The 14,900-nt window shown below is 35.3% G+C and overlaps 1 protein-coding gene across 1 annotated transcript in view; it reads right to left on the reverse strand.

The window, feature by feature from the left end:
* EHBP1 (EH domain binding protein 1) overlaps positions 1-14,900 on the reverse strand; it is a gene marked incomplete at its 5' end in the record, with an annotated part of 199,053 nt that overhangs the window by 52,968 nt on the left and 131,185 nt on the right. The window contains one exon of the mRNA XM_039243181.1: positions 6,436-6,583. Coding sequence (XP_039099112.1) covers positions 6,436-6,583 — 148 coding nt within the window. The remainder of the gene's footprint in view (positions 1-6,435; positions 6,584-14,900) is intronic.

The following is a 14,900-nucleotide window of genomic DNA, read 5'->3' on the forward strand; positions in this document are numbered from 1 at the left end:
CCATATACATGACAGGTAAGTGGTATGGGATAAAAACAAGTTACAGAGCAAATTCAAATGATGAAAAGATTTCTCCTTGCCAACAATACCAGGAATTGTTCTTCAGAAGCACTAACTTTCAAAGCATTTAAAATTAAAAAAATTTTTTTTTTTAACATTTTATTTATTTTTGAGAGAGAGAGAGACAGAGACGGAGCATGAGTGGGGGAGGGACAGAGAGAGGGAGACACAGAATCCGAAGCAGGCTCAGGCTCTGAGATGTCAGCACAGAACCCAATGCAGAGCTCGAACTCACGAACTGTGAGATCATGACCTGAGCCAAAGTCAGACATTTAACAGATTGAGCCACCCAGGTACCCCCAAAGTGTTTTAAAGGGAAATAATAGGAGGTAAGACTTGAAAGGTAAAACTGCAGAGAGCCCTGAAGGGCAGAATGGGAAGTTTAAATTTTACTTGATAGGAATGGAGAGATACTGGTGTTCTAACATGATCAGCACTGAACTCATTAACAGTAGTCTATATAAGCAATTTTCTATCAAAATGTCTTACTGTAATCAGTTGTGAAACATGTATAAAATAATTAGTAGTAATATAAGCAATGAAGTTTATTACTTGTATAAATGACAGTGGTGTTAATATTATTCCTAAAATATCACTCTTGCTTACCTTCTGATATGCCTTCCTATGGGAAAGAAAAAGTGGTCTAAGGATTGACCAGGGAAGTGTACTATATAGGTGACATCATCCTTCCTGTGAGTGAGATTGCTGACCTAGATGTCAGACTGGAGAACTGAAAGGAAATCAAGGTCAGAGACTTTTATAACCTTGAGGCAAGCAGTACAGAGAGCCTAACCTAGTATACAAGAATTGGAAGTGGGTATGATGTGATTTGAAAACTACTGATGGGATACTTGGTAGTTGGGGATGGATACTAGAAGAAGGGTGAAGCCGACATCAAAATTGACCCTTCAGTCTAAGTGATGAAAAGGATGGCACTGCTATGAAAAGAAATGGCGAAGTCTGGAAATGTGATCAGATATGGGTACTTTTAGGGCCCAGGGATATGCAAAAAATTGTATTTCCCTTCATTATCCATGTACACAGTGTTGGGTTCCTACATGATTTAAACAGGTGCCATTCATTTCATTTCCAGTTAAATGAACTCTATTTACACTACCACTCATGAGTAATGCTGAGTGTTTATATATGTATTGTTAACCTTAGATGAAAGTATTACTATTTGGGAGGGCAAGAGTAAAAATTGATCTAGACAGCTTAAGTCTTCTTAAGAATGGATTTCTACTTTTCATTCACTGACTTTAGTTTTAGGGCAAACCCTTGAATTCTTTTCAACAGTTAATATTACACATTTCTTCACACCTGTAGAAAAAGTCTAAATGCATTCTAGCAGAACCAAGGCGCATGTGCTGTCTGAAATATATTACAAATTATGTATATGATATCTATCTATCTATCTATCTATCTATCTATCTATCTATCTTTGTGGCTAATCATTGAAAACCCAGCAGGTGAGCATGGCAGAAAGTAAATTAGAGATCCAACAGAAGTTAGTTTATAAATATGGCACATACAATGTATGCAGGAAAAGGTAAAAGGAGATTGAATATGACAGAGTGCATTACAGTTGACACCAAGCAGTACTATAAGCAAAATGGTAATCCCAGTAATATGACTAATCACATAGCAATAAGGCTCGTCTTACAACGCTTATCATTTATAAATAAATTAAATGAAAAAACAGGGTATCTGGTGACAGTAAAAAAAAAAATCTACACTTTCACAAAAAGAAGATGAGGTGATCATAAAGACATATTTAGAAAAAACTTCAGAAAATACGTTCAGAAAAAATTTTCTCAATGTATCATGATTTTTTAATTCACACTGAAGGCTCCTATAAAATTAATAACTTGTTATTTTAAGTAATAATATTTGTTATTAATAATATATGTACTATATATAGTCATTATAATGTAACAATAATCAAATATTAATATTTGATAATAAAATCAAACAAGAAAGGAAACACAGTGCAAATATAATTATTAACAGAAGCTAAATATAAAATTATTAAAGGCCTATAAGATTTCATTTTGGTTTAGCAAATTTAGATAAATCTATTTGCATAACCGAAATAAAGATAAGACAGGAATACAAACATATTCATGGACAAAATTAAAGAAAAAACATTTCCTTTATACACTTAAAATGCAAATACAAAGTAACACTACTTTATCTAAAACAAAGTAAGGCAACAATGTCAGTGTAAAAGTTAAATGACCCTACCTAACTCAAACCAAAGCGATAAACTACAGAATACATATGTATAATAAAAAATACATATTTAATATATCATAAAACATAATAAAGATATTATATAATATAATCTTAAGATAGGATTAATACCTCTTTTCAAGTGCCCATGGACCATTAACAAAAAGTTAACATTTATTTGGTCAAAATAAAAACTTCTTAATTCCCAAAGCAGAAATTCAGGCCATATTCTCCAACCACAACACTATATAGGTAAAAATTAAAATACCAACTTTTTCACCAAATACTTGCACCTTGCCAAGTAAAGGCCAATATAATAAAATGAAACCACAGTTTGCTATATAGAACCAGAATTTTTAAAAAAGTAGATATTAATGTTTATTTATTTTTGATAGAGAGACAGAGTGTGAGTGGGGGATGGACAGAGAGAGAGGGAGGCACAGAATCTGAAGCAGGCTGCAGGCTCTGAGCTGTCAGCACAGAGCCCAACAAGGGGCTCAAGCTCATGGCCCGTGAGATCATGACCTGGGCTGAAGCTGGACACGTAACCGACTGAGCCACCCAGGCATACCCTAGAACCAGGATTTTAAAATGAGGTTATTATAGGTCTACAACTACAGAATGATGCAAAAATTGAAAAAAAAAAAAAAGTATGCAGTACACTACAATATCACCTGATTCTTCTATAAGCCCTAAAATTATATCAAAAGGAAGACAAGTAAAAGCTGTAGCTCTTTGGACAGATATGATTCTGTTATTTCACAAGAATTAGGCTATTTCTGGTTTCAAGAAGATGCCAGTGGGTTGCTTGAATATATGGCTATATACATAGCTTAAAATACTTTGTGTATATTTTCTGTGGACACCATGAAGCTGAAGACACTGCACTTGAAACTTACTAAGTTTCCTTTCCTCACTAAGGCAGGTTGCTGCTTGAGAAAAGAAAAAAGGCATGTGCTTCAAGCAAGTAATGAATCTGAGTAACAATCATGTTCAACACTTTCCCCAGGCTATGCTTCTACATCATTTTTTCAACTCTTGACTACTCCCTCTGCCCTCTGAACCACTGCTTCCAAAATCTTCCATCCTTATCCTCCATCCAGGCTAGTCCCTACTTATTTCTCTCTCCTTTCACAATATTCCTTTACACAGACCTAATGATTCCCACTAGACACTGGAAGAGTAGATACTAATTTGTTAATTTTCCCCCTGATTTATCAACCTCATAAGGTCATTTTCTCTTAGGAATTAGACTCTTGTGAATCCAAGTGAATTCCTAATTTGCTATGCAAGGGTCAGCAAACTATAGCATGGGGGTAAAATCTAGCCCACCACAATTTTGGGGTAAATAACCAGCACATCCATTAATTTACATAAGGTCCAAGGCTACTTTCAGGTTACAAGGGCAGAGGTGAATTGTTTAAACAGAGACCATATGGCCTTCAAAGCCGAAAATATCTACTCTAGCCTTTTTCAGGAAGTTTGCTAAATCTTGGCCTAGCACAGTGACTATCATGGCTCACTAGATTAATGCTTATGTATAATGGTTGAATTTCAGGCAGGAATTTTTACCCTCTCCCTTGTCTTAAAGGTCTTTTCTCCTACTCCCAGCCTCAACAGCTCCAGCTTAGATCTTGAGGCCAGAGTAGACCTAGTGTGATCCACATACCTTTATGAAGGCAGGACAATATCTATCAGGCAATAGGCCCGCTCCACTTGTGGTAGGTAAACCTTAGCTCTGATTAAGAGCCTGATACGTGGCTACCATTTGATACGTGGTTGCATTCAATATCCAAAATATAGTATGTCCCATAGGAGAAACAGATTCTGGTCACTTTGGTCCTTAGGGAACAGAGTCTAGACTCTTCAAGTTTTCCTAAGTTATCTGGTGAATCCCATCCAATCTTCATTTCACCTGGCTTTCCCTATTCTAGTCTATACTTCTTTGCTAGAAAGAATCCAATCCTGGATTCTGTAGGTTCAATCCTCACTTGTCTTTTACTTTGTTGACTGTTGACTGCTAAATGATGCCAAAATCAGGTCTTCACATTCCCTAGTTGCCAAGTAGGAAGGATACCCATTCTTTGAGTCATCACACTGATGGAAGTCTCTCCATCTAGTCTAGTCCTGGTTTAGCCTCAGCTAGGATTGGATTTTAGTGATAAGACCAATTACACAAATGACCCTTCCAACCTTGGACTCTACACAGATGCAGAAAAGCTTGGCTTTGACTATTAGGAGGCAAATACCTGATTGATGGGGGCACAGGGTTTATCTATAAAATTAACATAGATTAAAAAATATATAAAAATAGATACAAGAGAGAAAAAAATGAGTATCAGTGTGCCTGAGTCTTCCAAAAGTAGTAGATTGATTAAGTGCTACCTTAGACAAGGAGGAGAAAGACAAAATGATAAGGGATGAAGTTGGTAGAGCTCATGAAAAGAACAGGCCAGGAGGGGCTACGTGGACAAGAGAGGATTCAGAGACACGTCAGCACCAGTGCTGGAGACGACCTTGGAGTGGGCTCCACTCATGGTCTATGATAAAGCCTTTGCGTCCTCCAGTGACATCTGCCTGAACGCTGGGGTTTCGTTTTAATACTAACCAAACTATCTAAAAATAGTAACCATAAGTAATAATTAATCATTAGTTAAAACATTTAATTCTTAGCCTTCCCAGAGTTTATAGCTTATTTAAAATAGTGTTATTATTTGCTGACCACTGGAAAAAAAAAATAAGAGACCCCAGACACCTCTCTATCCTATTATTACTGTTCTCCTATAAGTCTATGATGCCACAGGAAGGAAGCATTAGTAGCTTTAGAACACTTCATCTGGAGAGTTAAGAATATAGGTTTTTTTCTATATTTCGAGATATAAGGAGACAAAGATTTTTACAACTTACTTAGGATACATGGAATTTTTATGATACCAAAGAAACATCTTGTTATTAATAGTTATGAAAGCAAATTATCATATTATTATATAAGTATGTAGCCATGAGTCGTTACTGATGTTACCATAAAACTGTAGTAGAGAGTGTAGAAACTGCATTAAAAATTCTGAATGAGGGGAGTTGAAAAGTAAGATGAAGGCTTTAAGAATATATGAACATTCTGACAAGACCAGAGGGACAGACACACAGCTGTTTAGGGAAGCAGCTTGCAGATTTATGGGACAAAAAGTTATACACTACAGGCATTAGCTGGCATTCTCTACAAGACTAAGTTTTTAATATATGGAATCAATTAGAAATAACAGCAGTAAATTTCAATTTACTTTGAAGAAACTTATCATCAACCTAGAAGTGGCTTACCTCTGCTACAGTTCTCAAAGATCTTATTCAAGTTCACACTTGCCTACTCTTCAGAATGATCCTAGCATTCTAAGATCAACTAAGGACAAGTACCTAGCATGTTTTGGTAGATAAATAGGTTATATACCTTGGGGGGTAAAAAAAAAAAACCCAGCCCACAGACCTCTTGAATATACTCCTCTTAAACAAAAATATAAAAAGTTCCAAGTTAAAGATGCCCAAGGTGAGCATTAGGAGGCAAAATCAAAATTGTCTTTAGTTATATAATATGTAGTCCTTGTCCCAACATCAAGCTTAGAATAATTTCTGCAGATACTGAAGAAGATCTTCTTAGAATAAGGAGACTAAGAAGAAATGGATATGGGACTTACTCAAAATTCTTCTGTGTCAGGCTCTAAGGCCAGAACATTGTTAGGGCTACTTTCTAAAGATCTAATTAGAAGCAAAAATCTTTCACGTCAAAGCTCACCACTAACAAGTCTTGTGACCTGTGTTTTGAGGACCCGATTACATTTTATTCATTCCTAACTATAATTAATGAGACATCATAGGGAATCACAAACCAAAGTCTAGATGAGTTTTTTCCTAAATCATATTCTAAGAAAATACTTCTAAGAAAGTAAAAATTAAGCCAAAAAGTTGATTTAGAAAACAGCAATAGTTATCATCAGATTTACTAAGCTTCCTATAGGTTCTTTACAACATATCAATAGGTTAGAAACTTTATGTATTTGATGCAACATTTTGAAGAATAAAAAGTCCCAAAAGGTCCACTGCAGATTTCTAGGTTGTCTGTAGAATATGATACAAGATTCTTTAACTCACCTCCAGATGCCTTTGACCTTTCTTTCAACTTTTCTGCAGCCATTTCACCATAGCTGGGAAGTTCTGACATCTTCACTCCAGATCGAGCTTCTGCTATTAGCTGACGAGCTCTCTCTCTCAGCTGCCGACGTCGCTCTTCATCTTGCTGCTAAGATATATTGAACAGTTGCCAACTCAGTAATTGACAGAAATGCAATTTCATTTTCAATCTGATCATCATGATAGTAACTGGTTTACAGCATGGTGCTTGGCCCACATTATAAATAGGATGCTCTATATCAGTTGGATGTCACACCATTTTTAAAAGACATCATAGAATCAGATTTTTAAAAAATATTTACAAATTATTATATTAAAATGCCTGCTAAAAATTCAAACTAGTCTTTAAAGAACGCTGGGCAATATTTATTATTGAGAAAATAGAAGGGACTATTGTTAAGAAAATAATCAGGCTTACAGAAAAAGTCAGAATACTAAAAACAATTTCAATTAATTCCTTATTTTTTAAAATATAATTTAACTTGCTATTTTCTAATAGAGGTATAGAGCACTAATAGACATCTCTGATAGAAAATGCTGCTATACCATATGATCAAATATATGAATCAGAATTTTTAGGGGGCTAGAGTAGGAATAGAGACAGTATATTAGTTCCACAAGTCATAGATGTTCGTAGTTTTAAAATCAGAATTGGCTAACTGATATACTGTCCCCATTCCTACTCCCTCTCAAATGCCCATTACAAAGAAACAATAAAATCTAACATGGTGTTTTTATATTTACGTAAAAACTGCAGAGTATGAAATAACTAAATTTCTGCCTACTAAAAAAGTACTATTATGAATTAAAATAATCAATATGAAATTGCTTTATAAACTGGAAAACATATAAAATAAGGCATCCTAACAAAATGAAGCCTGAAATAATGTGGCCTCAACATATCCTTATAGTGTAAATTTCCCTTAACCTCTCCCAACCTCCATAAAAGTTCTCATCTATTTATACAGAATTGCTTCTGTCGTGTAGTTTCATGTACCCAGGGATTTGAATATGTCATTTCCTCTTGGAACGTTCTTCTCTCATTTGATTTAACTCCTACTCATTTCTCAAGATTCAGTTTAAATTCACTAAATTTCCCAACTATTATTCCCTCCTCCCCACTGGTGGAATAAAGTCTCTTTTATGTATGTTACTATAGTAGTGTGCGTGTGTGCGTGCGCACGGGCACATGTGTGTGTTATTACTTTTGAAACTATTTGTCAATTTACATTTTAACTATGTACAAATGCCTCCTTTTCAATAGAATGGAGTCATGTAGAATTAGGAGCTACATCTAATTTATCTTTGTATCTCTGGTCTTTAGTACATTTTTGTACTTGGTACTTGCTATAGAAATTTCAAGAATGGAAACTTGTAATTTATACACTCAAATGTTTATAACACAGAAAGAAAGGTAAAATGGCCAGAATAAGCAAATCTGATTAAATTGCACCAACGAGTTCAGAAGAAAGAACATTTTTGGCTGAGGGACAAACAGAGGGTATCATGACATCATGGTTTTTGAACTGAGTGCAGAAAAAGCAGGACTGAAAATGGATAGAGATGGTAGTCAGAAGTTGGGTGGGTCAGTGTGGTCAAAACTACAAGTAGGAACAATACACAGATACAGAGGCAAGAAAGTACAGTGGAAAAGAAGCATTTAGTCTAGTTTTCTTGAGCTTAGGACAAAAATAATAACAGAAAGACAAGGCAAGAAAAATAAAGCTGGGCAGATAAGACTATAGGATCCCTGTCCAATAGGGTGATTTATTCTAAAGAAAGTGAGGTTTTGGGGTTGCCTGGCTCAGTCAGTTAAGCATCCGACTTCGGCTCAGGTCATGATCTCACAGTTTATGAGTTTGAGCCTTGCGTCAGATTCTGAGCTATCAGCTCAAAACCTAAAGCCTGCTTTAGATTCTGTGTCTCCCTCTCTCTGCCCTTGCCCTGCTTTTATTCTCTCTGAAAAATAAATAGACATTAAAAAAAAAAGTTTGGTTTCATGTGTTGTTTTTTTGTTTATTTGGTGTCTAGAATGACCAATCACAGGTGTTATTTGAGAAAGACGAATCTGACAGTAGTGTATAAGGTAGGTTGGCATAGAGAAACTGGAAAGAGACTAGGCAGGAGGTTCTTATAATAGCCCATGGAAGCTGTAATGAGATCCAGAAGTAGGATGGTGCCAACTGGAATGAAATAGACAGTGTAAGAATATATTAGATGTAGAAGTGGTACCTATACCATTTCTTGGTAACTGATTAGACGTGGAAGAAAGAAATAAGTTGACTCAGAAGTTTTAAACTTGGGCAACCAGCAAAACTGTGGCAAAACAAAAATAGATAAACCAAGGAACTATATATAGGAAGGGAGGGAGAGGACATTTGGGGTAAGGCAGACTGAACTGGAGAGACTGGCTGGACATGCGAGTGAAGATGTTAGGTAGTAGATGGGAAGTGAAATTCATGTTAAGAAGTGAAGTCAAACAAGGACTACAGAGCTGAAATCACAGGGGTATATGAAAGCATATAAAGAGATACTATACACAAAAAGGACAGCTACTGACTCAAACATGGAAAATATCTATATTCAGATAAGAAAAGAAAAGGAGATAAAGAGAAGAAGAACTAGAACACTCACGTATCCTGAGATCAGGATGCTCGTGAAAAAGAAGGCAAACAACTGTAGTAAATGTGAAAGGTTAGTGAGTCTGAAGATTATAAAGGGCAACTAAACTCGGTAGGCAATATTATTAGGGACAAAGAAAGACAACAGATTGGTGCAGCTCAAACCTAGGCAATTCTTTCACACATCTGAGATGGCTGGAAATGAGAGCTGTCAAAATTAACGGGACTAGATTAATAGGAGTATCAAATGGACCCAGAGGCATGTTTGAAGCTCCCAGTAAACAAACTCCAACATTTTCAGTATCAAAAAGAACAATTACTGCTGTGAACTGAATCAATGAAATCACATGTTGAATCAATGAAAAAGTCATCAATTCAATGTGATATTCAAAAAGTTCTCAGCCAGGGGTGCCTAGCTGACTTAGTTGGTAGAACATGTGACTATCAATCTTGGGGTCATGAGTTTGAGCCCCACATTGGGTGTAGAAAAAAAAAGATTTGTGAAAAAAAAGAATGAGGAAAAGATTTTTAAAGTTTCTTAGAAGGATGTATTAATTCATTTGAGGCAGCTGTTAAGACAGCTCCTCCGAAAATTGGCAATTAGAGGAAAAGAATCCAACAATTATCTTGTCCTCCCAGTAAAAACTGAATTTTAGGGTAACCAAATAGTCCCTGTCAATGAGAAAAGCTCCCCTTCATAAAATAACACCAGCTATAATTTTTAAAAGGTAAAATTACAAAAACATAACTTTGTCATTCATAAAAGAATGACTCTGGCATGGATTATCAACAGTTATTTAAGCTCTTTGATATATGTCTGATGGGAAACTAGATAGTCATGTTATGCAGACTATATTTTCCAAAGATGGCCATGACAGAATTTCTCATTCCACATGTTCTCTGCAATGTGACTTTGCCACTCCCTCATCAAAAGGCAGAGTTTAATTTCTCTTCCCTTGAATCTGGGCCAGCTTTAGTGACTTGTATTACAATAAGTAGAACATGTCAGTGTTGGAGGTGATTTCCAAGGCCATATCCTTTTTGCCTGGTTCTCTTAAAATTCCTGCATTTTTTACTTTCTGGTGACCCAGCTGTCATGCCAGCTAAGTTAAGCCTTGAGTTTCCTTGGCCACATATCAGATATATGAATGAAGAAGCTTTCAGAAGATGTCAGTCTTTAGCCATTTTAAGTAAACCCCAAGTGTCAATCTTTCCTCGTGGAAGCCCCAGGCAATGTGCAACAGAGACAAAGCATCCCCAGGGTGTCCTGTCTGAAGTCCTGACCCACAGAATCTGTGAGCAAAAGAATAATTTTTTTTTTAACACCACAAAGTTTGGGGTAGTTTTTACACAGCAATAGTAATTGGAACATATGCTTAAGTAACACCACATGGTTTACTTCCTAGCTGCAAGGAGAAAGCCTACTTGTAAATGGAGAGCTCAGAACTACATTAGGGATTAGGGGACACTAACCTATTGGTCAGTCTTGGCATCATTAATGTTGGTTCAACCATATGTTATAGTATTATATGTTTTTGATGTGAAGTACGTGAAGTACACATCACCAATAATATTCCAGTTCAAATGTTTAAAATGAATCCACTAAGCCTTTCAATATAACTTCCAGTTTATCATATACACAGGGGATAGAGTAACATGATAAATGACACAGCAAGGAAGCAACCAAATAAATCCAGAAGGTATGACATTGAGGATAACCGACCTGGTCATTTTAATAAGTTATGAAAACAAACACACAACAAAAACCAACTAGCCAATCAGTCACTATCATCACCAAAAGAAACTTAAGCAGATACAACGTATAGTCCTAGGTTAGCTAGTGGTTTGGAAAAACCAGCTGTAAGGGACATTGCTGAATCAATTACAGAAATCTGAATATAACCATAGTATTAAACGAGAGCAAATGGAATTGACTGAAAAAAAATAATTTATGTAGTAATAACCTCATTTTGTCATTTTGGCAAAATAAATACACATATATATGTAGAGAAAAAGACTTGGAAGGGTATTCAAAGTTGGTATGATGGAGATATCTAGGTGTGGAAATGTGGTATTTTTGTTTTCTTACTTTCATTTGTCTTCATTTACTAGTTTCCTATAATACACATGTACTACTCTTACAATAAAAGTTATTTTAAAAAATAACCTGGGGTGAAAGAAGGAAAAGATGAGACAGTAGGTTTCCTAGGATGGGTGGTAGTTGTAGTAGGAGCAAAATAAGAGATCTAACATTCAAGGGTAATTGTCCTAGTATTTACAGTCACAAGCTTATTTGTAGTTAGAGAAGTAGAATGCATTGGGAAGGGTGAGATTGAAGAGGGGGGAATAATATGCATAAATCCTCAGTTCACTAATATTTCTGAATTTGGAAAATATACTAGGAATAAAAAGAGATGTATGCTCAATAATGACGATTTTGGTAATGGCTGCTAAGTATTTCTTGGCATTTATGTACTAAGTGCGGTATATGCATGATCTCATCTAATTTTTACACCCTGATTTTTACCAATGAGAATATTCAGGCTCAGAATTCCAAATTCACACCAACTAGAAGTGGGAGTCCAGCCAGGGTCTGTCAGAATACAGAGCCATTGCTCTTAACCACCAAATTATTTGATCCCCAAAAGTATCAAATTACATGACCAACTGAGGAAAATTGAGCTTTTACTAAACTTTCATCTTTCAAACTTAAGAAAAGTTAAGAGCACTAATAAAAACCATTATTTGACATGCCGCAGGCAACTGGGTTTAAGTGAATTTCACCGCGTGAATAATAACTTCTTGCAGAGCTGGAATTTGGTGATTCAGACTAAGATGAAGTGGTCGTGGGTCATCTTAACTGAGTTAAAATGAAATAAATGATTCTACCTTTCCAAATATGAAATGAGAACCTAATTTTTTTTCTCACAAGCTACCACCTCCTTTTGGTCTCCCGCCTCCCCCAGTAATACTCCTCTCTGCAAATGTTTCTGAGAGCTAACCAAGAGTGCAATTTAACACAGGCAATCATTAATAAAACCAACTCTAAATACTAATTAGGGACACTTTATCAATTTCCATGTAAATTGTTTGTTTGTACCTATTTACCCGTCATTGTTCTCTATACAATAGAAAAAAATGCAAATGAACAAATCAGAATGCAGCCCTAATGGGACTTTCTGTTTATAACCATTAGCCCAGAGGTGTGCTGTAATTCAATTCTCAAGTAGCAAGATTTAGCCTCATTAACAGACTGCAAGGGCAGGTTACAACTCATAAAACCCTACAGTAAACAAAGTTTATGGACACAGCACAAAATCTTGAGCCTGATTGACAGAATTCTAGTTCGCTATCAGATTGCCTTGATTTACTTTTCTACTAATGTCCTAACACCACAGAGACAATTTTGCTTGGGCCTAGAGCTCTCCAGTGGGATGGCGTATCTAGTTGTTTGTTTTCTTACCCATTAACTTCCCTTAAGACAAAGAACCAACTGAGAAAATAGAAGTTAATTGTTAAGGTCAAAAGGAAAAGCTTGTAATTATAGCAATTGATTATGCAACAATTTTTAATTTAATTGATATTTCCAGATTCATTATAAGTAAAACTATTTCATTTTAGTTTTTATATATAAGCTCCATTAAAAGTTGGTTTTTGCAGTAATACTTATAGATTAGTTAGCAACAAAATCTATGGATCTTTTACTCAGAAGAGACATACTGTTTATGTCAAAGGAATAAAATGACCAGACAGTACGGACGATGAGTTTTTTTGTATGGTATTCAACACAAACTATGCAAATGTGTAGATAATGAGTATTTCTCACAATAATAGTTTATTTAAACCTACCTATGTGTTATTGCAATTTGTTCTGACCGTTCTGCATTCAACAAAGACAAAAACTCATAGCTGTAAATAAATCACCTGTTTACTATGTCTGCTGGAAAAAAAAAAGGAATCTTTTCACTGGGATGCAGAGGTAAGGTAGTTAAACTTAGAAGACTGCTGTCATTAAAAAGAAAAAGTATACGTGAAATTGAATACATTAGGAAATTTATGTATCTTTCATTTACCTGCCTAGTCTAAATAAACTTAAGTAAATTGAAGTAATTAGGCTTCCTATTTCTATGAATGGGTCTGATGACATTTACCTTTTTCTGTATAGTATTATTTGGGATTAAACCATTATGTGGGATAATTTAGCTTTTGTTAAGATGGATGCAGTCTTTGGAGGGTTTGATGAAAGCTGGAATTTTGGAAGACCTCCCTCCCCACAACCATCTTTTTACAAAACAAGTTATAACAATTTTTTTAGTAAATATTACCTCTGTGCCTGTGCACAGTATTTTCACACATGTTGTTTCATTTAGTATCACAATTATGTTAGGTAAATTACTATCTCTCTGATTTGACAGAAATTGAATCACACTTAAACACACTGCCCAAGGTCATATATCTTGTAAATGGCATAGTAAAAATGAAAATCATTGTCTGATTTCAAAGCACTGGCCCTATCTATCACATAACTGGCGTTCAGAGAATATTTCTGAGGCCCTACTGTTACTGCCATTTTTTTAAAAACTCAGTTTTTTACTTATTTTTGGGCTTTACAAATCAGGATAAATTCCCCTTTGTGTTACTGAATACACAGAGGTGAGGAGAAACTAACTTGTTTATATTCATTCAAAACTTAGGTTGCTAACCTTCAATTATAAGCCTTCACAAAAGTGCTGAATGTAGTACTTTAAGCTTTACTTTCTCTTTGCTAACATCTTCAGGATCAGGCAAAAGTCCTGTTCTGGTGCAAAGAGCTTATATTTGAATACAACAAATTTAAGTATTTTAAAATACAGAAAATGGATCAGAACTAACCACTCTGGACATGAACTGAAAAAATATTTAGTCCATTTCACAGCATGTCAAGTTACTATTTTCCTTATCGTTCTGAAATGGTCTACAATCTGCCATAGATAGATGCACTAGTAAAACCTGAACAATTTAAGGACAAACTCTTCAAGAATAAGTAATGTAATTCCTTGTTTCCTTTCCATAAAAATGTAATGGTATGCAATTTTTATATTTCACAGTTCACCGACATCTAGGCAAGCTTTCTTCCACTGCTTCAATGGTGCTACTTTTAATTTTATCCTCCTTAGTCGTAGTAATTAAAGTGATCAGCAGTGGCATCCCAGCGGCTTTGACACAGCTACAACCCCCTAGCAGACTTTTGCTTTTAAGGGGAAGGGGAAGAAAAAGACTAGAGTTTCATTTCACAGAGAACAAGAAAATCAAGCTTCTCCAATCCTCAACTTCATTCAATTGTTCTTTCAGCAGCCTTTGGATCTTAAGAATCAAATAAAAATGGCTGCCATGGGGGGTCCTTTTTATACTTGCTGCAAATGTCACCAACTGACATTACTTCAGCCAAAAAATGATGCCATGGATTTGTGAAGGTGAATTAGAACATAAGAAACTGTCAGCGTAGCTGCTGAGATCATTACCCACCCATGGGTGTCCTTCATAATGCTAAATATTTTTATTCAGTCAGTTGAAAATTACAGATTGAAAAGTCTATCTAAGAAACAGGTCTACACACATTTTTGTGAAATAAGCTCTAACAAAACTAAAAATACATTATTTCAAATAATGTAGTTTGCGTTTTTACTCTTTGTAAATTTGTGTTTATAGCAGAACAAAGCACCCTATATCTAGCAACCCATAATTCCATATCCTTTACAACCCTTAATAACAAAATATCTTGCGCTTAATTGTGTTACTTTCAGTCTTGTAATTGGACTTCTATTA

This window comes from Hyaena hyaena, unplaced genomic scaffold (assembly GCF_003009895.1).
Source record: "Hyaena hyaena isolate Hyena2069 unplaced genomic scaffold, ASM300989v1 scaffold_224, whole genome shotgun sequence".
NCBI lineage: Eukaryota > Metazoa > Chordata > Mammalia > Carnivora > Hyaenidae > Hyaena > Hyaena hyaena.